Here is a 23,129-nt window from a genome sequence, read left to right as displayed (position 1 = left end):
AATCAATGCAATTTTATAGCATTGATCGCTGTATAAATGTGAATGGTCCCAAAAATGTGTCAAAAGTGTCCGATGTGTCCGCCATAATGTCGCAGTCATGAAAAAAAATCGTGATCGCCGCTAAAAAAATAAATAAATATTTTTTTTAAAAACAATGCCATAAATCTATCCCGTATTTTGTAGACACTATAACTTTTGCGCAAACCAATCAATATACGCTTATTGCGATTTTTTTTTTTTTTTTATTTTTTTATCAAAAATATGTAGAAGAATACGTATCAGCCGAAACTGAGGAAAAAATTTGTTTTTTAAAAAAAAAAATTGGGATATTTATTATAGCAAAAAGTAAAAAATATTGTGTTTTTTTTTTTTCAGAATTGTCGCTCTTCTTTTGTTAATAGCGCAAAAAATAAAAACCGCAGAGGTGATCAAATACCACCAAAAGAAAGCTCTATTTGTGGGGAAAAAAGGACGTCAATTTTTTTTGGGTACAACGTTGCACGACCGCGCAATTGTCGTTTAAAGTGTGACAGCGCTGAAAACTAAAAATTGGCCAGGGAAGGAAGGGGGTGAAAATGCCCTGTATTGAACCGGTTAATGTAACAACGTTGTTTGTTATCACCCCCCTTTTTTTTTTTTTTTTTTTTTTTTTTTTTTTTTTCAGCGTGCTATACATGTTAGTGTTGGTGATTTTTGTGAGGGAACCCATCGCACTCATACGGCCTTGGTGCTTACTGGCTGTGATTGATAGCAGCAGTCATTGGCAGAACAGTATTTGTGGCTGCTGACTTTAAAATTTTGGTTTACAGGGTCAAGAATGTTGAGATTCTGCCTTTGTTTCCAGATCGCGCAGCCATCGCTTCAAAACGCACATGTGTTTGGGTGCCATTCATTCATCAATCCAGTGTATTCCTACGGCTGGAGTCCCAGGTGGATGTGGCCACTCATCTTGTGCAAAGCAATGACAGTCTGACAGATGGGATGTAATTGCACATGGAACGATTTACTGTGGTTGGGGATAGATATATGCTTCTGAAATGAAGTCCTAAACGCTGTAAAACTCATCTAAACTGTTTCGAAAAAAAAATGCAGCTTACAGTGGATCAGGAAAGTATTCACAGCGCTTAACTTTTTTCCTCATTTTATGTTACAGGCTCATTCCAAAATGGAATAAAATCATTATTTTCCTCAAAATTCTACTAACAATACACCATAATGACAACGTGAAAGAAGTTTGTTTGACATCTTTGCACATTTATTAACAATAAAAAAACTATAAAAAATTACATGCACATAAGTATTCACAGCCTTTGCCATGACACTCAAAATTGAACAGGTGCATCCTGTTTCCACTGATCATCCTTGAGATGAATCTACAACTTGATTGGAGTCCACCTGTGGTAAATTCAGGTGATTGGACATGATTTGGAAAGGCACACACCTGTCTATATAAGGTCTCACAGTTAGTGCATGTCAGAGCAAAAACCAAGCCATCAAGTCCAAGGGATTGTCTGTAGAAACATCTCAAGGATGATCAGTGAAAACAGGATGCACCTGAGCTCAATTTTGAGTGTCATGGCAAAGGCTGTTAATACTTATGTGCATGTAATTTTTTTTTTTTCATAAATTTGCAAAGATTTCAAACAAACTTCTTTCATGTTTTCATTATGGGGTGTTGTTTGTAAAATTTTGAGGAAAATAATGAATTTAATCCATTTTGGAATAAGACTGTAACATAACAAAATGTGTAAAAAGTGATGTGCTGTGAATACTTTCTGGATGCATTGTAGGTGAGTTTATAACACTGATTCTCTCCTGTAAGAAACCAGTATGTATCAGAGCTCTGTGCCACAGTAATGTCATCGTGGCTCAGTCATTCAAGGGCCCAGAGCCCGAGAACCCAGAAGGAAGAAGGCAAGTGTTTCATAATGTGTTAGTATGCTGTGCATACTAGCACGTTATGCCTTTACCTTGCAGGGGTTTTTTTTTTTTTCTTTAAAGCCTTTTCTACTGCTTTAAGCCATTACAACCGGCATTCTCAACCAGGGTTCCTCCAGAGGTTGCCTGGGGTTCCTTGAGCTGTGGCTAGTTGACCTGCTTTCTGATTAAGCCTTCATAGTTCCAGGTCCACTGCCACTTGGCAGAGCCAGTAGTATGACACCAATCATCTTTTTCAGCTCATTGTAAGGGGACATTAATAGCCCCTGCTGTAATGGGTGATTCGTTTCACTGACCACCAATGTCAGGGGCAGGTTTTTTTATTACCCCTGAAGGGCTAATCTTAACAAGGGGTTCCCACACCTGGAAATTTTTTTCAAGGGTTCCTCTGGCGTAAAAACGTTGAAAGGCGGCGCTGTACAGACTCGATTAGACCGTACTCCAAATACTTTTGCAGTTCAGTTTCCTACACCACACATAATCTAGGCCTGGGCCAATTTGATCCGATGTCAGTAGACATCGTACCAGATTTTTTTTTTTGTAGTAGAAAGGCAGAGATAGAAAAACTCAAACATGAGAATAAACTCCATGCATATCAAGATCTTCAAGGCTAGTGTGCTAACCAGTTATTCACCATGCTGCTTCACGCAACTTTTATTGTGCGCTAATCTGGAAACCTGTTTCATGTTCTGCCTGCTCTTATTCCCAGTTATTTTAATATATGAAATGTTTATTAAGCTACGTCCTATGGTTACCTCAAAGTAAGTCTTAAAACTTACACTGTAAAATGTATGTCCATACTTCAACAAATATTCCTTCATACCAAAATATTATTGTCCAGACTTTGAATTTTTCACTTTCAAGACTTTTTTTTTTTTTTTCATCCTTGTTTAAGCAAAAGTGTTTAATGGGAATTTATAGGTTGAAATATAAATGTTTTTTTTTTTTTTTTTTTTTTTTTTTTTTTCTTTAGGTAAAATATTACCGACATTTAGCACCAGATCATTTATTGCAAATATGCCAGAGGGTAGGACCACTCCTCGAGAAAGAAATTCCTCAAAGTGTACCTGGTGTGCTAACGCTACTAGGAGCTGGACGCCAGTCTCTGCTGCGCACAAACAAAAGTATGGGTGACTTTTCCTATTTGATTTCGAAGACCATGGTGCTTGATGGTTTTCTAACGTGTATGTGTGGATATAAAGTATGTGTATTTTTATTTATTTTTTATAGGTTGCAAACATGTTTTATGGAAAGGCTCAGGCCTGGCTGCTTTACACTGTGGAAGACCCCCAGAGCTGCCGGTCAGTTATGGAAACCCACCAAGTATTGGTGAGTGTATGTGATGTCTTTAGAAGGACGAGAAGTCTGACCCTTTCCACTACCCTAATAAAATGTTTTATTGTGTCAGCCATTCAAGCCAATAGATCAGTCTGGTAAATAGAGATATGTGGCGCTAACGCAAAGTGCATAAATGCGATGAAATAAATATAATCCAATTCTTCAAGTAAAGTGCATATGCGTAAAGAGCAAAATTACATAAAGTGACTAACCATCCATTAAGTTCATAAGAAGTGACATTGGATAAATAACAGTGAAAATTCATGAAATATGACATCAAATAAATAAACCAATCCAAATGAAGGTGAATAAATCCAAAAATATTCTAAACGTGCATCAAGATAAAATAAAATCACAAATTTAGAAAATTTTTAAATCGCATGAGATAAAAAGTCGCATGCAATAACAAAAATCGCATAAAGTGCAGAAACGCTATAAAAGCCATAAGTCGATCCAATTAATGTAATACAGTTCCAACGTGAACAAAGTTAGTTTTCATAAAACAGTTTGTGCAAAAAAAGATGAAAAAAGTGCAAGTGCAAACGATGATAGGTGACAGATTCCTCATAATAACCGTACTCCGTGGTGCGCCCCACGTTTCCCCCAGCCTCTCACCTCTAGCACAGACGCCTAGGGTCAAGTCGAGCCTGCAATCAGGAAGTGGATGAAACACCATCAATCGATCAGTCTCCTCTGATCATCACAGGTCTGGCAAAGCTCTAAATGGAAGGCATATACAACATAAAATGAACAGCACAGATCCCAGTACTTCCGGTCTCAGCCACGGCAAGAAGTGATGACATCTGACTCTTCTCTGACGCGTATCGTCACCGCCCACGTGACTTTATCAAAGGGTAATGGAGTCAGGCATCAGGTGTCTATTTATATAGTCAGTTCTTAATCAGCAAAGTGGATTATAGGTGTATCTTCACTCAGTAGATTGGATTGGAATACTAATAGGTGTATCCTCACTCAGTAGACGCCATAAATAACCATATGAGGTCTAACCAATTATAATAAAGAGACCCCCTGATAACAGATCCGAATAAAAAATATAAAAATGTAAAAAATAAAACAAAAAAAAGGAAAATAAAAGCATATATACTAGCCTATATAAAATCTCCATAAGACAGCGCCATCTGGATTCATTTCATTTGGATTTGTTTATTTGATGTCATATTTCATGAATTTTCACTGTTATTTATCCGATGTCACTTCTTATGAACTTAATGGATGTTTAGTGACTATATTTATGTGATTTTGCTCTTTACGCATATGCACTTTACTTGAAGAATTGGATTATATTTGATCACATTTATGCACTTTGAGTTAGCGTCACATATCTCTATTTACCTTATTGTTTTTCTGTGTGGGAACACTGCCGTATGCGTGGCGGCTTCTTCGTCCTATTTGGCTGTTTTGGCTCGCCTTGGTTCTGCGCATTAGTTTTCTTCTTTGTTTTCAGTTGATCAGTCTGTTTCCTGGGTCAGCTTTACAGCTTCCTATGTTACCTCTTTGAATTGGCTTCAGAACCCTTGTGAAATTAACTGTCTGGCAGAAGAGGAGATCTGCTTTCATTAACATTTAGAGGTGTTGTCCCCCCACCCTGTGACTGGAAAGGGGAAGCATCACACTGATAAGCTTACCTGTCTGTCACTCTGTTTTCTTGTCCTATCAGCATAATCTTTTGTTAGCACATGAGAACTGGTTGGCTCCATGTGAAAATTCTTCCCCTTTCTGAACTCTGCTGTACTAGGACTGCAAGAGGCTGATATGTCTAATTCAAACATCTACACAGCTTGCGTTTAAAAATCCTTTTACCAATGTACTATTAAATATTAGTATTTTCATTCTTCCTGAAAGTTCGGTTTTAAATTTTAGTCATGCTGACAGTGCTCACTAGGCTAAGTAGTGAGGGTGAATCTCCCGACGAGGATGCTGTCTGTAATGTACCATGTTCAAAGCTAGAAAATAAGGTCTCCATTGTCCCCACTAAGGCGCTTCTCGGCCTTTTGGCTAAGATCAAGTGTAGTATCTGTTCTTATCAGTTTCCAGAGGAGGCGCTATGTCACTCTCGTTGGGGAGGGCCAGCAAATCCAATGGTGTTATAGTGCCTGGAAGGGCGGTACTCAGCATGGACTATGCTGAGTTGCCCGACCGACTGGGGACCGGCCAATGGTTGAGTCTGAGCCATCTGGAAGGGTGCTCCTGGTGAGGATGGGTGCTGCATCTTGGTCTGGCTGGAGAGTCGGGTCCCTGGCAGCCTGGCCTGGATTGTGGTAGCTCTAGCTACGGACAGTTATTTGTGTAAGAGAACACTTACTCCCCTTTTGCTGGTGAGGGGGAGAGGTTAGTATCTACCCGAATGTGAAATTTGGAAGGGGTGATGGGAGTGACGGGTGAAGCCTTAGGGGCAAGGGCTCTCACCAAGCTCCCTGAACCTCATGCCTTTTCTGTCTGCGTTGGGGGCTGCTGTGGTCTAGGCCGTGGACCAGAGTTGGTCTTGAAAGCCTATGGTGTATGTGCCCCTGGAGTGGCAGTCCAGGGGTGCCAAATAATCACTGTAAGTGGCAGTCACTTTGATTTAAGGCACCACCATCACTGCACCATAGAACACGCTTTTTTAGCACCTGCCTCTTGGGCTGGGCCTTTTGGCTGGGACCAGAGGAATTTTTTATTCCTGGCCGGAGGGCCTGGTCATTGTTTTACACAATGGCCACTAGGGTTGTCCCGATACCACTTTTTTAGGACCGAGTACAAGTACCGATACTTTTTTTCAAGTACTCGCCGAAACCGATTACCGATACTTTTTTTTAATATCACGTAACAGTTTTTTTTATTTTTTTTGCTATTTTTGGGGGGGGGGGGGGGGGTGAACGTTGTATATGTGTGTGTTTTTTTTTTTTTTTTGGTGTTTTTTTTTTTTTACAATTTTTATTTTTTACAAATAATATTTTTTTATTCTTATTTATTTTTTTTTGTTTTTTTTTAATCAGCCCTTTTGGGGGGCTTTGGTGAGATATCAGGGGTCTTAACAGACCTCTGATATCTCCCCCTTGAGACAGAGAAAGAGACAGGATAGAGATTCCCCAGTCCCTTTCTCTGCAGCGTCAGCTGCACTGAGAATGAATGGAGAGAAGACAGCGGCTCCTCTCCATTCATAAACTGACACATTGTAATCACAGGAGATTACAATGTTTCAGTTATGTGAATGGACAGAGTCAGCTGACTCTATCCATACACAAAGGAAGGAGGAGGAGGACGGAGGAACTGAGGGGGAGAACGGAGGGGACAGATAAGGAGAGAGGAACGGAGGGGACAGATAAGGAGAGAGGAACGGAGGGGGACAGATAAGGAGAGAGGAACGGAGGGGGACAGATAAGGAGAGAGGAATGCAGGGGACAGCGGAGAGGCACAGAGGAACGGAGGGGGCATGGAGGAGGATGCAGGGACAGTCAGCTGTGAGCGATCACCACTGTATGTCACTAAAGCTGGTGAAAGCCGCTGGGGGAGAATCTTGTAACTCCCCCACGCGCCGATCACAGCTGTCCTCTAGTTATCGGGGGAAGCATCAGGAGCATTTGCCCGAGTACAAGTACTTGGGCAAATGCTCGGTATCGGTGCCGGTACCGATACTAGTATCGGTATCGGGACAACCCTAATGGCCACCTTTTTCACTCTCCTCTTCACTATCCCTTCCCCACTTTCTTTCTATTTATTTGATGCCTATGTTTGTCACGTTTTGTCCTTTTTGTGTTTGTACATGGTCGTCTCACTGTGTGATAAGTAAGGATGCGGGTCCTTGGGCCAGCCCTGAAAGTCTTGGGAGGGGGCCACTAGCCTGCCACAGTGCTAAGCCCCCCCCCCCCTCCGGCCCCCAGGAGAAGAGGAGATGGGGATGAGAGAGAGATAGGGGGACATGGGTAAGGCAGGTAAGAGGCACCCCCCCCCCCCCCCCGTACCCACAGTCACCTCATACACCCCCAGTGCCCACACTCAGGTATCCAGAGGACAGCAGATCACCCAGCATCATCTCTGCAGTGGGGGTCTGGGTCTGATCCAGATCACAGCTAATGGGTGCCCAGTATCTGGGATATGTCCTGTCCCCTTTGGCTTGCCTGCACTACCTGGATCAGGAAGCCCCCTGTGAGCAAGCATCTCCTCTTGCTGCTTCCTCCTCCTCCCTCCTTACGGCCACAGGTTAGGAAGTAGGATGCAACAGGTAAGGGAGAAGGATGCAGCTGCGGAAAGGGGGGGGGGGGGGGTGGTGGGGAGCCATGGCCATTTCCATTTCCATTTCCAATCCCAGTGCATAGCAGGGACAGTGTTGGGAAGGAGGGCGGGGTCACAAGTTTCTGCTGTCAGGTCTGGCGTGGAGTCAGTGGCAACCAATATTAGGAATTTTGTGGGGATGGCATCCCAGACAAACACCTTGTTTGCCTCGCGGTAGCTACGCCCCTGCCTATGTAGTGCAAGAGTTTATCTGGTTTGATGCAAATTGAATGTAATTTTTAGGGTCGACCTTACATTATATAGTTTTGCTAAATATCAAAGTGAGATTGTACTTAAGATTTTATATTGTACGGCCAGCTTTATCATCCAGTTACTAGTCCTATTATTTCATTATTTTTAAAGCAGCTTTTTATTCAAATAGAAAAACAGTCTTATGAAATGTGTTTTCTACCTGTCTTGCACACATACCTGACAGAGCAGTCAACTCTGTCGGGTTTTTCTGTAGAGAGGCCAGGTTTCTCACAGGAGTATGTGAGATACAGTATCTAAAAGAATTCTTGTGCAAACCCTCACTGGTCTGAAGTAGTTATTTTAGCATAGTGTAGGGAAAACATGCAGCAACCCTATGTATTTTTTTTAATTCAGAATATTGTATCATGCCATCCCACTTTTTTGTGGAGAAAAAAAAAAAACTTTAGTTAAATTTATATTTTTCTGCTGGCTATCATTAGCATTTTGTGTGACCTTGTTTGTGCTTTAAAGTACTATCAAGGGAGGGTTATTAGTGCTACTAATGAGATTAATGAATGAACCATTTTATGAGAACTATTTAAACAATTTGACATTTCTAAGTCATCAACTCTTGGGTTATATTGCTGCCTACAGAAGGATTTGACCATACCAGAAAGTGTAAGCAAGTCCAGAGTAACACCTACTGTCAGAATATATGCATATTTTCTAGTGTCCTAGGAAGAAGTACATTTTGTTTTGTTTTTTCATTCAGTTCTGGGAATTTTCTGTATGATAGCATTTTTTTATTTTCTTCATTTAAGTTTCTTGTACATTACTGCTTGAGCTGGTCTCTGCAAAAGCAGCTAATTGGATTGACCTTTTCTCAGCCTAATGTCGGAGTGCTATTCTCAGACCTGGCTGTAGCAGACATTGTGGGGCTAGCCTGAAAGTGACAGTTGACCACAGGATTTTGCATACACACAAGGTGCTTTCCAGACGCTATTCCAGTAACAAGTTAGCTGCAGAGCACTTTCCATGTCGATAGCTGTTGGAATTGCCAAGGGACTGGGCACTGACTACATTCTAAAGGGTGTAGCGTGCCTTTCCTGCAGTCTCTCTTTCCATTCTGCCTTCTGAACCATCAGCTACTAAGACTGATTCTGAATCTCTCCTTTCTGTTCCAGACAAACTTGTCCACAAGAAGTCATAGTCATGCAACACACGTTGGTCCACATCGAGCCCAAACCTTCAAAAAGCAGCCCAGGAACTGAGTCAACCTTTGAAATACTTAGTTCTAGTCCTAGACAAAGAGACCGCTTTTTTTTTTTCCCCCAGCGGAGACTTCTAACTCTGTTCCTAGACTCATACTTTTCACGAAAACAAAAGAAAATGGAAGGCACACACACCTAGAGCATTACCAATGACATTTATTGAATGGTAAAAATGGTTACTCACAAAATGCAATGCTCAATGAGCCATAAAACAGCGTGGAGTAGTGCGGGCACATGTGCCTTCAACACATCAAGGGATAAAGTTGATGCGTTTCGGGGGCGCCCTTAGCTTGGCTCTGAGGAAGGTGGTGCGCCCCTGAAACGCGTCAGTTAGCCCTTGATGTGTTAAAGGAACATACTGTTTCTTTTATGGCTCATTGAGCGTTGCATTTTGTAAGTACCCATTTTTTTATTATTTTTACTAATTGATCATTTTTACTAATCAATAAATGTCATTGGTAATGCACTAGGTGTGTGCGCCTTACATTTGCTTTTGTTTTCGTAGTTTTCATCGGATTACCCCCATTGAGGAGGGCAGCATCCTCCTAGTCTTGGAATACTGTTGCTCTTTTCCATAGAAGACCTCTTAGCGCTGGAAGTGACTGTCTTTTTGTACTCCTACTTTTCAGTTCAGATCACCCTACCCTTTGCTTCTCCATGAAAGTTCTGAGGCTGATGGTAGCCTCCTTCGAGGTAGTGCCATTTGCCCAGTTTCTGTCATCATGAAACAAGTGGGTCCAGTCCTTGGACAGACCGATTCCAGTAGTACTAAGTAATGGTTTTTCCTAGCTTGATAGATCAGGAATCTGGCTCTGGAGTCAGGGGAAGTCTTTGCTTCCTATCTTTCTGAAGATCTTTGTAGCGGATGTTAGCCTGTCAGGCTGGGAATTAATTCTAGGCACTTTTTTGGAGCAGAGGATTTGGATTTCAGAGGAATCTCTTGTCCTGGTCAACATCTACAAGCAATTTGACTGTCATTCCAGTATTAATCCACCCAGTTAGAGGGGTCACCCGGAGAAACACAGAACTTGCTCAAACGAGAGGAGGATCCTGTCCTGGACACAACTTCACATTTCAGCCTCGTCTCCCTTTTTAAATCTCGGATGTTGACAATTGGCAGGCAGCCTACCTTGGCTAGCAGCACCCAGGCTAGCAGCACCTAGATCTTGTGGAAAAGTTCTTACGTCCAGAGGTGTTCAGGACCTGTGTAACAGGTAGTGGATGCCGGATCTAGGACTCCAGGTTCAACAACAAACTGGGCAATTTTGCTCCAGGTACAGGGATCTTCTAGTGAATGCAATGGATGCTCTGTGTGATCGGTATACCCTGATCCACAATCCAGCGATTCTCATGGCTCCAAAATTGGTCCAAGCAGATATGATATTCATTTAAGACATCTAGTGAATCTTCATGGTCTTTTCCAGTTTTTCTGGCTCCATTTACCACACTGTTTACGGTATAGCTGTTAAAGTCCAAGTTTTGTGGGATGGGGTATTTTAGAATTAAAGGAAGTTTTCCATATGACAAAGCCCTTATTTCTTGCAGCAGAGGTTGGCTCAGCATTTAGCTTTCAGCAGCACTAAGGGTCATGTTTGCTCTTGTGATCTTGTACAAGAAACCATTGGCTTACCTACTCCTTGATTTTTGATTTAAGTTCAGGTTGTCTCCTGTGTGATCCCCTCCTATTCAGTCCTCTTTGACTTTGTGGGATCTGAATTTGGTTCTTGCAACATTTCAAAAACCGCCCTATCCCCATCAGTAATCTTGACCTCTCCACTCATAGCCATAAGTGGAGTTTCTTATAGCCATCACCTCTGGGTGTGTCTGAACTGGCAGCCTCTTATCTCAACTAAGACCTCATTCTTGCATCCCTCTGTCCAGCTACAGTTCACTAGAAGACTATTTTTCTCTTAACTGTACCAGGTTTAGGACTACATCTGATGCCAGCTTCAGATGTAAGGGCCTGCAGATGGCTCTTTGAGCTGCAGGCAGTCCCCAGTTCTGTTTTTTAGCGGGCTTCTTATTGTTTGATGACCACCCTCAGTTGGCGCTCACTGCTTTTGGCTGCCCTGACAGTTAAAGTGGTTCTAGAGCTTTACTCTGTTTACTCTGTGCTATGTTTTTTTTGTTCGTAGCGGCCCTGAATCTCCTCTTTTGGGGTCCACCACAGACTATATTGTGTCCTCCTCTTTCCCGAGTGCCTCCATAGCAAGCAGCTTGTTATAGGGGCACTCGTGCAGTCTCAAGCCTGAGCTGGGCTGTGTGTGTGTCTATAGACACACATGCACAGCAGGCCTAGGCCCCACTCCCTCCTTGCAGGGTTTGACTGACAGCAGCAGGAGCTCCTGCTCCTGATTCTCCTGTGAGAACAGAGGGGAGAAGAGCTGCTGCAGATGTGCACATCGCTAAATTGCGATCAGGCTCAAGTAAGTTGTTTAAAGGTGTGGGGGCTGATAAGAGCAGCTTTTGAAATGTTCTTTTTACCTAAAGGATACGTTTACCTTTTGGGGGGACGTGTTGCATGTTCCACCTGTTTTTGGGGTGGAACATGTAACCTGTTCTCACTGCTGCAGGAATCTTCTCTCCGAACTCTGGCACATTTAAAAAAAAAAAAACAAAAACAAAAAAAAAAACAAAAAACGCTCTATGGGGTCTTGCCCTGCCGTCCGCATCATTCATTCACAGAGTTCTGTAAATGGGAGAAATACAAGTATCTACAGCCTTTACGGCTGTCTCTCAATGAACTACCAAGGTGCTGTTGAGAGCTCTAGGTAGTTCACTGTTTTTTCTGTCAGTGCTTAACTGCCTGCTCATACGAGGTACGAGCAATCGGATATACATTGACAGTCTGTAGGAGTCCTGTATTGCACTCGCGATCTTCTGATTGCAGGTGCAATGTTTTGCAGGCTCCTAGTAAAGAAAAATAATGCACATATTATTTTTTTTTTTTTTTTTTTTTTTTTTTAAACCTGCAAAAAAATGCATTTATAATTTTTTTTCTTTAACAAAGGTGAACTCCTTTAATGCAGAAAATGCATTGAAGTGAAAAAAAAATGCCTTTTTATAACCATTTTGATAATTCGGTGGCCCTCAAGAGATGGGGAAGAAAATGGTATCTTTGTACTCACTGTAAAGTCCTGTTCTTGGAGTCCATTGGGGGACATGTGTCCCACTCCTCTGTATTTGTAGACATGCACTTGGTACTGCTTTGCTACAAAACTGTGGCGTATTTGGCAGTAGGAGGGGTTATCCTGGACTGGATTACTATTTATTTTTAGTTTGCCAGTGTTCAGTCCTCCTGTAGGCAATGGTATAACCTGACAATGTCGTTTGGTCTCCAAGAAAAGGATTTTACGGTAAGTGTAAAAATTCTAATAACGACCTCAGATTCTTAAAGGCTAAGTTTACCTTTTAAAAAACAAAATCATACGTGGTCATGGTGCCCCCAGTAGGCTAAACACTGTTCAGCTAAAACTTTGCTTACTTTAAAACGTGTAGGCCTGTTGCGCCACCTCCCACAGGCTGTCTGAAAAACTCTTCCTGCCAGTAATTTTTCCATCCTGTCCAATATCTATCTTGGATGCAAAATACAATGAGCGCTGACAATAACTTTTTTTTTTTTTTTTTTTTTAAAGGGGGTGGCGTGAAAGGCCTACACATTGAAACAAAGCTACAATTTTAGAAGCTGAAATGTGTTTTTTTTTTTTTTTTTAATAAGTTTTTATTGAACTATGCAAAGGAATCTAAATAATAGACGTCACCAAAAATAGGCAAGTCCGTAAACCAGCTGAATGCACATCTGGGAACAGCAATGTGATTGGTAAAGTACAGTAATAAGGGCATGGTGTAAGTACATATCAGATTAAATGAGAAAAGTCAGCAGAAAAGTGTGGAATCATCTCTGAAAAGTGCAGCAGGATACATCTAAATATACCCAGATGCCATAATGAGTGGGGAGTTCTGTTTAAGGTATTACGGTTCTGTTGAGACTGCAGAGTAAGGTGGATGATAAAATGAAAAGCCTTGGAAGTAGAAGGGAAAAAACTGAATTTGGAAATGAGAAAAGAGTAGAACAGTCCAAAGAAAAATAAAATTAAGATAGGAACGCTCATCAGTGGAATAGGTGAGTGTTCCTCATCTCAACAATGTGCAATGTTTACCCTAGGTCAAGTCAGGATTGCAGGGCTAGGCATATCCCCATGAAGTACCCAGGGTAGCCAAGTATTTTTAATGTACTTTAACCCACTTTTCTTTTCCCACTATAAGGTGAACTTAGTCCTCAACTTGCATGTGTGTTTGTAGTTTCTTTTTACCTGTGATAACCTGCCATCAACCCTAGACAAATTTGAATGTTGAGAATCAATGTAAATGTAAATTATGCATTGTTTCTTTTGAAAGGAAATACACTTTTTGCAAGAAAGCTAAATGGAAAGTACAAATTTGAGACACTAGTCCCAACAGCCGTTTATCAGCATATGAAGATGCACAAGAGGATTTTGGGACATCTCTCCTCTGTTTACTGTGTGACTTTTGATCGGACTGGCCGAAGGATATTTACAGTAAGTTTGATGTGCTGGCCTTACATTAACACTATACAGCAATATCTTGGATGATTTTTTTTTCTTTAGAAATTAGAATAACTCCAAAAACAAACTTTGTTGCAGATTCCTACCCTTTTGTTATTCTGAAGATATAGTTGTCTGTGTCAATGTACAAAGTGAGTGTGAATGGGAGTAACTTTATAATTGGATACGATTTCCCTTTAGGAGTATCTCATCAAAAATTACATTTTTGTTGCAAATCTTTTGTCTGCAAATCTTATTATATATAATATACACAGTGGGGTAAGTATTCAGACGCCCTTAAAGTTTTCACTCTTTGTTATATTGTAGCCATTTGCGAAAATCATTTTAAGGTCATTTTTTTTTTCCCTCATTAATGTACATACAGCACCCCATATTGACAGATAAACACAGAATTGTTGTCATTTTTGCAGGTTTATTAAAAAAGAAAAACCTGAAATATCACATAGTCCTAAGTATTCAGACCCTTTGCTGTGACACTCATATGTTTAACCCAAGTGCTGTCCATTTCTTCTGATCATCCTTGAGATGGTTCTACACCTTCATTTGAGTCCAGCTGTGTTTGATTATACTGATTGGACTTGATTAGGAAAGCCACACACCTGTCTATATAAGACCTTACAGCTCACAGTGCATGTCAGAGCAAATGAGAATCATGAGGTCAAAGGAGCTGCCTGAAGAGCTCAGACACAGAATTCTGCAAGGCACAGATCTGGCCAAGGTTACAAAAAAATTTCTGCTGCACTTAAGGTTCCTAAGAGCACAGTGGCCTCCATAATCCTTAAATGGAAGACGTTTGGGATGACCAGAACCCTTCCTAGAGCTGGCCGTCCAGCCAAACTGAGCTATCGGGGGGAAGAGCCTTGGTGAGAGAGGTAAAGCAGAACCCAAAGATCACTGCAGCTGAGCTCCAGAGATGCAGTCGTTAGATGGGAGAAAGTTGTATAAAGTCAACCATCACTGTAGCCCTCCACCAGTCGGGGCTTTATGGCAGAGTGGCCCGATGGAAGCCTCTCCTCAGTGCAAGACACATGAAAGCCCGCATGGAGTTTGCTAAAAAAACACCTGAAGGACTCCAAGATGGTGAGAAATAAGATTCTCTGGTCTAATGAGACCAAGATAGAACTTTTTGGCCTTAATTCTAAGCGGTATGTGTGGAGAAAACAAGGCACTGTTCATCACTTGTCCAATACAGTCCCGACAGTGAAGCATGGTGGTGGCAGCATCATACTGTGGGGGTGTTTTTCAGCTGCAGGGACAGGACGACTGGTTGCAATCGAGGGAAAGATAAATGCGGCCAAGTACAGGGATATCCTGGACGAAAACCTCCAGAGTGCTCAGGACCTCAGACTGGGCCGAAGGTTTACCTTCCAACAAGACCATGACCTTAAGCACACAGCTAAAATAATGGAGTGGCTTCACAGCAACTCCGTGACTGTTCTTGAATGGCCCAGCCAGAGCCCTGCCTTAAACCTAATTGAACATCTCTGGAGAGACCTAAAATTGGCTGTCCACCAACATTTACCATCCAACCTGACAGAACTGGAGAGGATCTGCAAGGAGGAATGGCAGAGGATCCCCAAATCCAGGTGTGAAAAACTTTCCCAAAAAGATTCATGGCTGTTTTATATCAAAAGGGTGCTTCTACTAAAGACTGAGCAAAGGGTCTGAATACTTAGGACTATGTGGTATTTCAGTTTTTCTTTTTTAATAAATCTGCAAAAATGTCAATGACAATTCTGTGTTTTTCTGTCAATATGGGGTGCTGTGTGTGCATTAATGAGGGAAAAAATGAACTTAAATGATTTTAGCAAATGGCTGCAATATAACAGAGTGAAAAATGTAAGGGATATGTGTGTGTGTATGTGTATGTGTATGTGTATATATATATATATATATATATATATATATATATATATATATATATATATATATATATATATAATATATATATATATATGCTATTTTTGTTTCCAACTAAAGTGGAGTTCCCCTTTTAAGTTGAAGCAATTGTAATAACCCCTGTAAAAGTTGTCCTGCAGACCCCTTTCACACTAGGGTGCTTTTCAGGCTTTTTGGCTCTGAAAATAGCGCCTGAAAAGCACCTCTCTTGACCCCCCAGTGTGAAACCCCAAGTGCTTTCACACTGGGGCGGTGCGCTTGCAGGACGGGAAAAGTCCTGCAAGCAGCATCTTTTGGGGCGCCCTTATCGCGAACGCTGTCACCACTCCAGTGTGAAAAATCTAAACCTAAATCTCTCTGTTCTGGGCGATATGGCAGTGTCACAGAATTTTTATTGTCGCATCACTACACCTAATTGTCATGGTTAAAGAATAACTTTATGCATTTATGAGAATACCTCTTGAGGGTAAATGTAAACATCAGTTGTATATGGTACTGTAAGATGCAAATTGCGGTGCCGTTGCTTGGTCATGCATTTTTTTTTTTTTATACTTTATTTTAGAACAGCACACAGTTAGAGACCGTAGTTATGGCAGTGTTGAACTGGAATACATTCATAAAAAGTTTTACACAGTACAAGCCATAACAAGCAAATATATGTACACCAAGGACCTGGAATACAAGGTCTAGGACGTCTCTGTACCCTGTGTGAATTTTATACAAGGTATATACAGAGAGACTCTCCGCCAATGCTCCAGACCCATATATATATATATATATATATATATATATATATATATATATATATATATATATATATATATATATATATATATATATATATATAGTATTCAGGTAGAAGGATTTACTTTAGCAGCTCCGTGTACTCCTCAGAGTAAACAAATTTATGCCAGTAAAACCATTTTTTAAGAAATTTCTCCCGGAGACCCCTTTCCGTGGCCACCAAGTCCTCCATTTTGTTGATTTCAGCCACTTTTTTCAAACAGATGGAGACTATATCCTCTTCCCAAAAAGAAAAATGCAGCTCTTCACCGCTGTAAGCAGGAGAGGTTGAAAAGATCGAAATACCTTGCTCGAAAAACAATGGTGATGCAGAAGGAAGAATACAGGGTCCTTTGGAAGCTCGCGGTCCATGAATTTTTGGGTTATATGGTGCACCTCCATCCAAAATGTTTGGAGAGACAGCAGGACCAGAAGTTGTGCAGAAGAGATCAGGATTCCTCTCCACACCTCCAGCAACAGTCCAAGCATTGGGGGGACATCCTATGGATCTTCACCGGCGTGTAGTACCAACGGATCAGAATCGTAAAACCCTGGTTCTTGGTGCATAGCACAGATCGATGTTTTGTATGAGAGCATCAGAATTCTCTCCACCTGCTTATCTATAAAATTGACCCCTAGGTCCCTCTCCAATTTGGTAATGTGATGAGGTTTGAAATCTGGAAGTGGGGAAATCGTCAAATGGTATGTTAGAGACAACGCATGATGCAAAGGAGATTGGTCCAAGCAAAGAAGTTTGAAGGAATCTGGGGAAGGTTGGCCTCCGAGGAAGTGGAATATTTGTATTTTTTGCCAAAAGGGCAATCCTGCGAAGACATCAGGCTATCCATGATTTGCTGTCTGGTCAACCAACGACCATTTACAATAAAATGACAAGCCTGGAATGACCCCCACTGCTTTCAAGTTTTGGAATCTAGGATCTTGTAGGCCAGGACTGAAGGCCAGGTTACCAACTATGGGAGTAAATGGAGAGAGGGATGGAGCAATGGAGAAGTCCCGAAAATGCCTTGGAACAAACCCGCCTGGTCTCCCCAACCGTAGGATGAGCGAGAACCCGGGCAAAGTCCGCTTGACACCACGTAACCGAGTCCAGCTAAATCCCAGAGAGTCTGTTCCACCTGAACCCATAGCTTCAGAGGGCCATGGCTGCACCAATCCAGCACTCTTGTCAGGTGGCATGCCATGTGATAGAGGTTGCGTCAGGGAGGGCCATTGGTAGACACAATAAAGACTGAGCAAGCCTAGGAGTCTTCTGAGCCCACAGAAAAGTAACAAAGGCACGATTAACTGTGCACAGACAGGAGCTCAGAACATGTATCGGAAGGGCCTGGAAGTGATAGAGCAATCAAGGCATGATGTTCATCTTCACTATGTTACACCGGCCGAACCAAGAAAAAATGCCATATTCTCACAGTGCCAGATCCTAATATCCCTCAAAAAAGGAGGAAAATTTAATGAAAAGATATCCGCCACCCTACTAGGTAGACTTCCCAGATATCTTATGTAAGAGGGGGCCCATTTAAAGGGGAAATCAGTCCTAAGAAGAGTAGTCAACGACTCCGACATTGAGACACCAAAGGCCTCTGATTTCTGATAATACGAAAAGAGGATAAATCCTCATAGGTCTTCAGTTCGTCAAGGAAATCCTGCAGGGAGACTTAAAGGTTTATATAAGAAAAATAGTAAGTCATCGGCATATGCCACGATCTTGGGGGAGAATGCCTCATCAAGATGTGGGCCGGAGCTATCTGGGTTGTTTCTAACTGTCCTTAAGGGTTTAAGCATTAAGATGAAGATCAGGGGAGAAAGGGGGCACCCTTGCCTCATCCCATTACGGATTCCAAAAAGAAGACAGGTGACCATTCACCTTCACTTGCGCAGAAGGATGGGAGTAGATGGCCTGAATCCAATGCAGTATCCGATATCCCAGCCGGAGGGTCTCTAGCGGGAAGACCCAGTTCACACTATGAAATGCCTTCTCCGTATCAGTTGAGAGGAGCAGCATAAGGATCTTCCGAACCTGAGCAGTATAGAGCATGTTAATCGCCTTGGTCATATTATTGTGGGCTTCCCGCATGGGAACTAACCCCACTTGATCAGAGTGGATCAGTTGTGGTCCCAGTTCAATCAGACACAATGCTAGGATTTTGTGATAACTGCTATGAGCCCAAAGCATATCCTCCGGGAAGGTGACCCCCCCCCCCCCCCCCCCCCCCCCGTGCCCGCTGCATTGTGTGCAGCATCAGAAGGTCACAAAAGGTTTTGTAATATAGGAGGGAGTAGCCATCCGGGCCAGGGGCCTTGCTTGCATACGTGCTATAGCCAGGGCTAGACCTCAACCGTAAAAGGTTCCTCCAGCGCTGCCAGGTCTTGGTCCGCCAAATGAGGAAGACCCCAACTCTGAATATACACCTGAATAGCTGCAACCCTGGCAGAATCGTCAGAGGTGGGATCAGGACGAGGTAGTTTGTAAAGCGGCATGTAGTATAGTCGAAATATCTCAGCAATCTCCTCTGTCACATGAACCTTCTGTTGTGTCTTGTTAAGGAGCTCAACAATAAATGTGCGAGTCTGTTGAGCTCTGAGTCCACACCAAAAGCTTACCACGTTTATTGCTGTGTTCATAGAACTTACGTCTACATTTGGCCAGTGTGGCTTTCGCTCTGTCCAAAGCAAGGGAAAGCAGTTGGGTCCTCAGCAAGGAAAGGTCAGCTATAGTCTTGGTAATTAGCGATTTCTTGTGGATTGCCTCCCAGAGCCTTGCTCTTTACCAGGAGATCCTCAACTTGTTTGTCCCTTTTCTCTTTTAAGACAGGAACTGATCTTAATGAGAATCCCTCTGATGTACCCCTTATGTGCCTCCGACACCATCATGGGAGTCTGGAGTCACATTGGAGGAAAATAAATTGTGTAGCTCCCTAGCAACTTCCGCAATGACCACTGAGGTTTGAATTAGATTCCTTCACCTTCCACATACAGGGTATAGACAAAGGGGACAGCAGATCTATGTCCACGGAAAAACCAGGGCATGATCTGAGAAAGTGATTGAGCCTCTGGAAGTGGACTTGACCTTGGACAAAAGAGATTGAAGTAGAAAGAGGTCAATTCTGCTATAAGAATCATGCTTGGTCATGCTTTACATTTTATTCTTTAGGTGGCTAAACCAATTTGTAAAGGATTGGGGGGGGGGGGAAGTTAAATTGCCACCTTGAACATTATTCTTTCCTCTGTGTCCTCCCCAACCCCCCACCTCATTGAATTGAAGCATTCCAGAGGTCAGATTGCTAAATTTTCATAATAATAAAATGAGTAGCAAAATCGCCTGGAGCTTCTGTAGAACTACAAATGAGCAGTCTTGAACTTTAAAGCATTTGTTAACCCCCCCCAAAAAAATCCTTTTTTTTCTAAAGCATATTAATACAGTGCTTGTGCTGTGTCATTTGGACCCCTGTATACCCTAAAAATCCTGCCTGATCCTGCCTGGCTATACCCTTCCCTGCAAACAGACCACGCAGCTCTCCGGTGTCTGTGTCCTCTGTCTTCCGCCCCCCCCTCCTCTCGTATCTGATAATAAATCTCCTTATCCCCTCTGTAGCATTTAGAACATCTGTCCCTGTGTAATGTAAAAACTCAGCCGATCTGTACCTGTGTAAATGGCTCCAGACGCTCAGCTGATTGTCGGCTCTCTCTCCCCTCCCCTTCCTCCACCGTCTGACGTCAGCAGGATGGCTCGGCCCCGCCCACTTCAGCTCTGAGCTGGAGAAACAAGGGAGCTGACATGTCAGCTGAGAGCTCAGAGTGCAGCTTATACAGGTACAAATCAGCAGTTTTTTTGCATTACACTAGAGCTGCACGATTAATCGCCAAGAATCGTTATCACGATTCTTTCCCGTTGCGATCTTGATAAGTGTTTCACGATTCTTGCTATGCAAAGAATTCTCTCTGCTCTTCTGAAGCCACAGCCTTCAAAAGAAAGGAAGAAAAAATCTGGGCAGTCTGCCAAGAAGCACAACATTCTTTATCAGTTGAACTAAGTCTAAACATTGTAACAATTTTTCAATGGAATACACTTTGTGTGTAAGTAAGGAAATTTTAACCACTTAAACCTTTTTCTGACATTTGTTGGTTTCAAGTTAAAATCATTTTTTTTTGCTAGAAAATTATTTGGAACCCCCAAACATTATATTTTTTTTAGCAGAGACCCTAATAAAATGGTGGTTGTTGCAATATTTTATATTGTACTGTATTTGCGCAGCGGTCTTTCAAATGCAATTTTTTGGGAAAAAATTACTTTAATAGAAAAAAAAAAACCCAGTAAAGTTAGCCCAATTTTTTTGTATAATGTGAAAGACTTTACATTGCGAGAATTGTGATCTTTTTATTCTAAGCAAAAAAATTGTGATCATTTTGGCCAGAATCGTGCAGCTCTATACATTACACAGACACAGGGACAAATGTTATGATACAGAGGGGATAAGACGATGTTAGTACAGTGGGTTAACAACCACTTTAACACAGGGACTCCCTAAAGTCTCAAAAACCCTTGGTTAAAGAGAAAAGCATCGCTCACTACATTTTGACATCAGTCTGATCTAAAGATTCAAATAGGCAGTAATTTGTGTGCAGTTCATATTATTGTACTGTGCAATAAAACTTGGGGTTTTAGGTTTGATAGGCAGTAACATTCCAGCTAGTATCTTTGAATGTATGTATTGGCAGTTAAGAATTTCCACAAAAGATTTCACTCAAATATGGATTAGTACAGAAAGTTAAAGGGGTTGTAAAGGTAAAAATTTTTTCACCTTAATGCATTCTATGCATTAAGGTGAAAAAACTTTTGACAGTACCGCCGCCCCCAGGCCCCCCGTTTTACTTACCTGACGCCTCGAATCTTCGCTGCTCATCCTCGTCATCTTCATTGCAGCTCAGCCTGGTCGCTGATTGGCTGCAGTGGATGGATTGAAAGCAGCGCAGCCATTGGCTCGCGCTGCTGTCAATCACATCCGATGACGCGGCGCACCGGGGGGCGGGGCCGAGTGATACAGCGAGCGGCTATAGCCGCCGGCTGTATCACGGGAGCGCGCCCGCAAGCACTCACCACCATGCGAGGGAGCTCGCATTAAGGTGGTAAATGCTTGCGGGGAGGAGCTGAAACAGCCGCCGAGGGACCCCAGAAGACCAGGTTCGGGGCCACTCTGTGCAGAACGAGCTGCACAGTGAAGGTAAGTATAACATGTTTGTTATTTTTAAAAAAAAAAAAAATTACCTTTACAACCCCTTTAAGCCCAACTCCAGGCACAACAAAATACCCCTGCAGTGTAACCCCCCTCCTCACACTACAAGGGTTAAAGTGGTTGTTACCCTAAATAAAAAAAAATATAGATCCTGTTTCCTTATAGCAGATAAAACGGCACAGTGCTTGTGCTGTCTAACTTGCCCTTCTGGAAACCGTAAAAAAAAAAAACCTGGCTGATCCTGCCAGTTTTGGCCCTCCCCCATGTAAACTGACCATGGCTTATCATGGCTGTTGAGCCCTGACACCATGGTCCATTTACATGCCTCTGTCATATGCGGTCTCCTCTCTGCTCCCACCTGTCCCCTCCCTGCCTGTCAGCTGGGAGTCTGTGTCTATCTTCACCCCCCCGATGCTGTTGGTAAAAATCTACAATTTAAAAAAAATAGCTGCCTGCCCCTGTTTTTAAGCTTCCACCCTGCACTGTGCAAGTGTTTGTTAGAAACAATGCATCTAAATACAGCACAAAAAGGTATCTTCAGGACGGTCATGTGACTCCTGGCCGCTTTGCTATTCCGATCCAGGGCTACATTGGAAGGGGCCGAGCGGCTGATGTCAGAGGGAGAGCTCAGCTCCTCCTGCTGTAGCCCTGGATTGGAATAGCAGAGTGGCTGGGAGTCGCTTGACCAAACTGAAGATGCATCATAAAAAGGTATTTAGAGGCATTGATTCTAACAAACACTTATACAGTGCAGGATGGCCACTTAAATAAGGGGGGCTGGCAGCAAAGCATAATTTAGGCTTACAAACCCTTTAAATGCATCCAGGGCATTGCAGAGGAGGCTGTATTTACCTTTTTTGTTTGCTCCAGAAGCATACCTTCAGTGCTGCAAATGGTGCTTCAGACACCTCTGTAAGTTGCTTGTGGCCACACACTCTCCTCTTCCGCGTATAGTACAGCTTTAGTATCCCTGCTTTGTAAGAGACGACAGAGGGACCACCCCCAGACCAGAGCCTGAAGTCAGGTAAGTAATCTCTCTTCCTTTATATCCTAAACTTAACAAGCAATTTACCTTTGCAGTGCAGAGGGGGCCTACTGTAATGGGTGGTCTTGTGCCAGTTGTTTTTTTTTCTTTCAATTCTTTATTTTTAAGTTTCAACAAGTCAAGGAGTAAGCGATCATAAGAAAGGTGTATGCACTACACGTCCTTACATTGTAAGGTACAAGCTCTAATAGGAAAAACAGAGTTTTTTTTTTTCAGAACTCAGGAAAAACTTAAGTATTCAACATAGTGTGAAAACAAAATGGATTTTTATAGAGATTCATTGGAACCCACAAGGAGACTTCCTTCGTATTTTGCAGCGGACAACCCTTAGTCCTGGTTGCTCCATTGAAACAAACTGTTTGAATAGCCTGAGGAACAGAAAAGTGAAGGGGACAAAAAAAGTGAGGACATGTGAAGCAGATTGCCCCAAGCAGGGCAAGAAAAGGGGGAAGAGGAAAGGGAAAGTGTTTGGTGGTCCAGGATCAGCGCAGTAGTGAAATATTAGTTTGGGTAGCCCTATACAACCAGTGGTCAAGGTTGATGGAGTTGGACT

At 42.3% G+C, this 23,129-nt stretch overlaps 1 protein-coding gene and 1 pseudogene across 4 annotated transcripts in view; both read left to right on the top strand.

The window, feature by feature from the left end:
* PHIP (PHIP subunit of CUL4-Ring ligase complex) overlaps positions 1–23,129 on the top strand; it is a 262,408-nt gene that overhangs the window by 34,439 nt on the left and 204,840 nt on the right. For all 4 annotated transcript variants that reach the window (XM_073626842.1, XM_073626841.1, XM_073626840.1 and 1 more), the window contains exons 5-7: positions 2,912–3,062; positions 3,169–3,267; positions 13,410–13,570. In XM_073626842.1, coding sequence (XP_073482943.1) covers positions 2,912–3,062; positions 3,169–3,267; positions 13,410–13,570 — 411 coding nt within the window. The remainder of the gene's footprint in view (positions 1–2,911; positions 3,063–3,168; positions 3,268–13,409; positions 13,571–23,129) is intronic.
* On the top strand, positions 5,273–5,439 carry LOC141141911 (U2 spliceosomal RNA; annotated as a pseudogene).

Source organism: Aquarana catesbeiana, linkage group LG04, assembly GCF_042186555.1.
Source record: "Aquarana catesbeiana isolate 2022-GZ linkage group LG04, ASM4218655v1, whole genome shotgun sequence".
Classification (NCBI taxonomy): Eukaryota; Metazoa; Chordata; class Amphibia; order Anura; family Ranidae; genus Aquarana; species Aquarana catesbeiana.
Note: the sequence above shows the minus strand (reverse complement) of the source record. Positions and strands in the feature narration are given on the sequence as shown.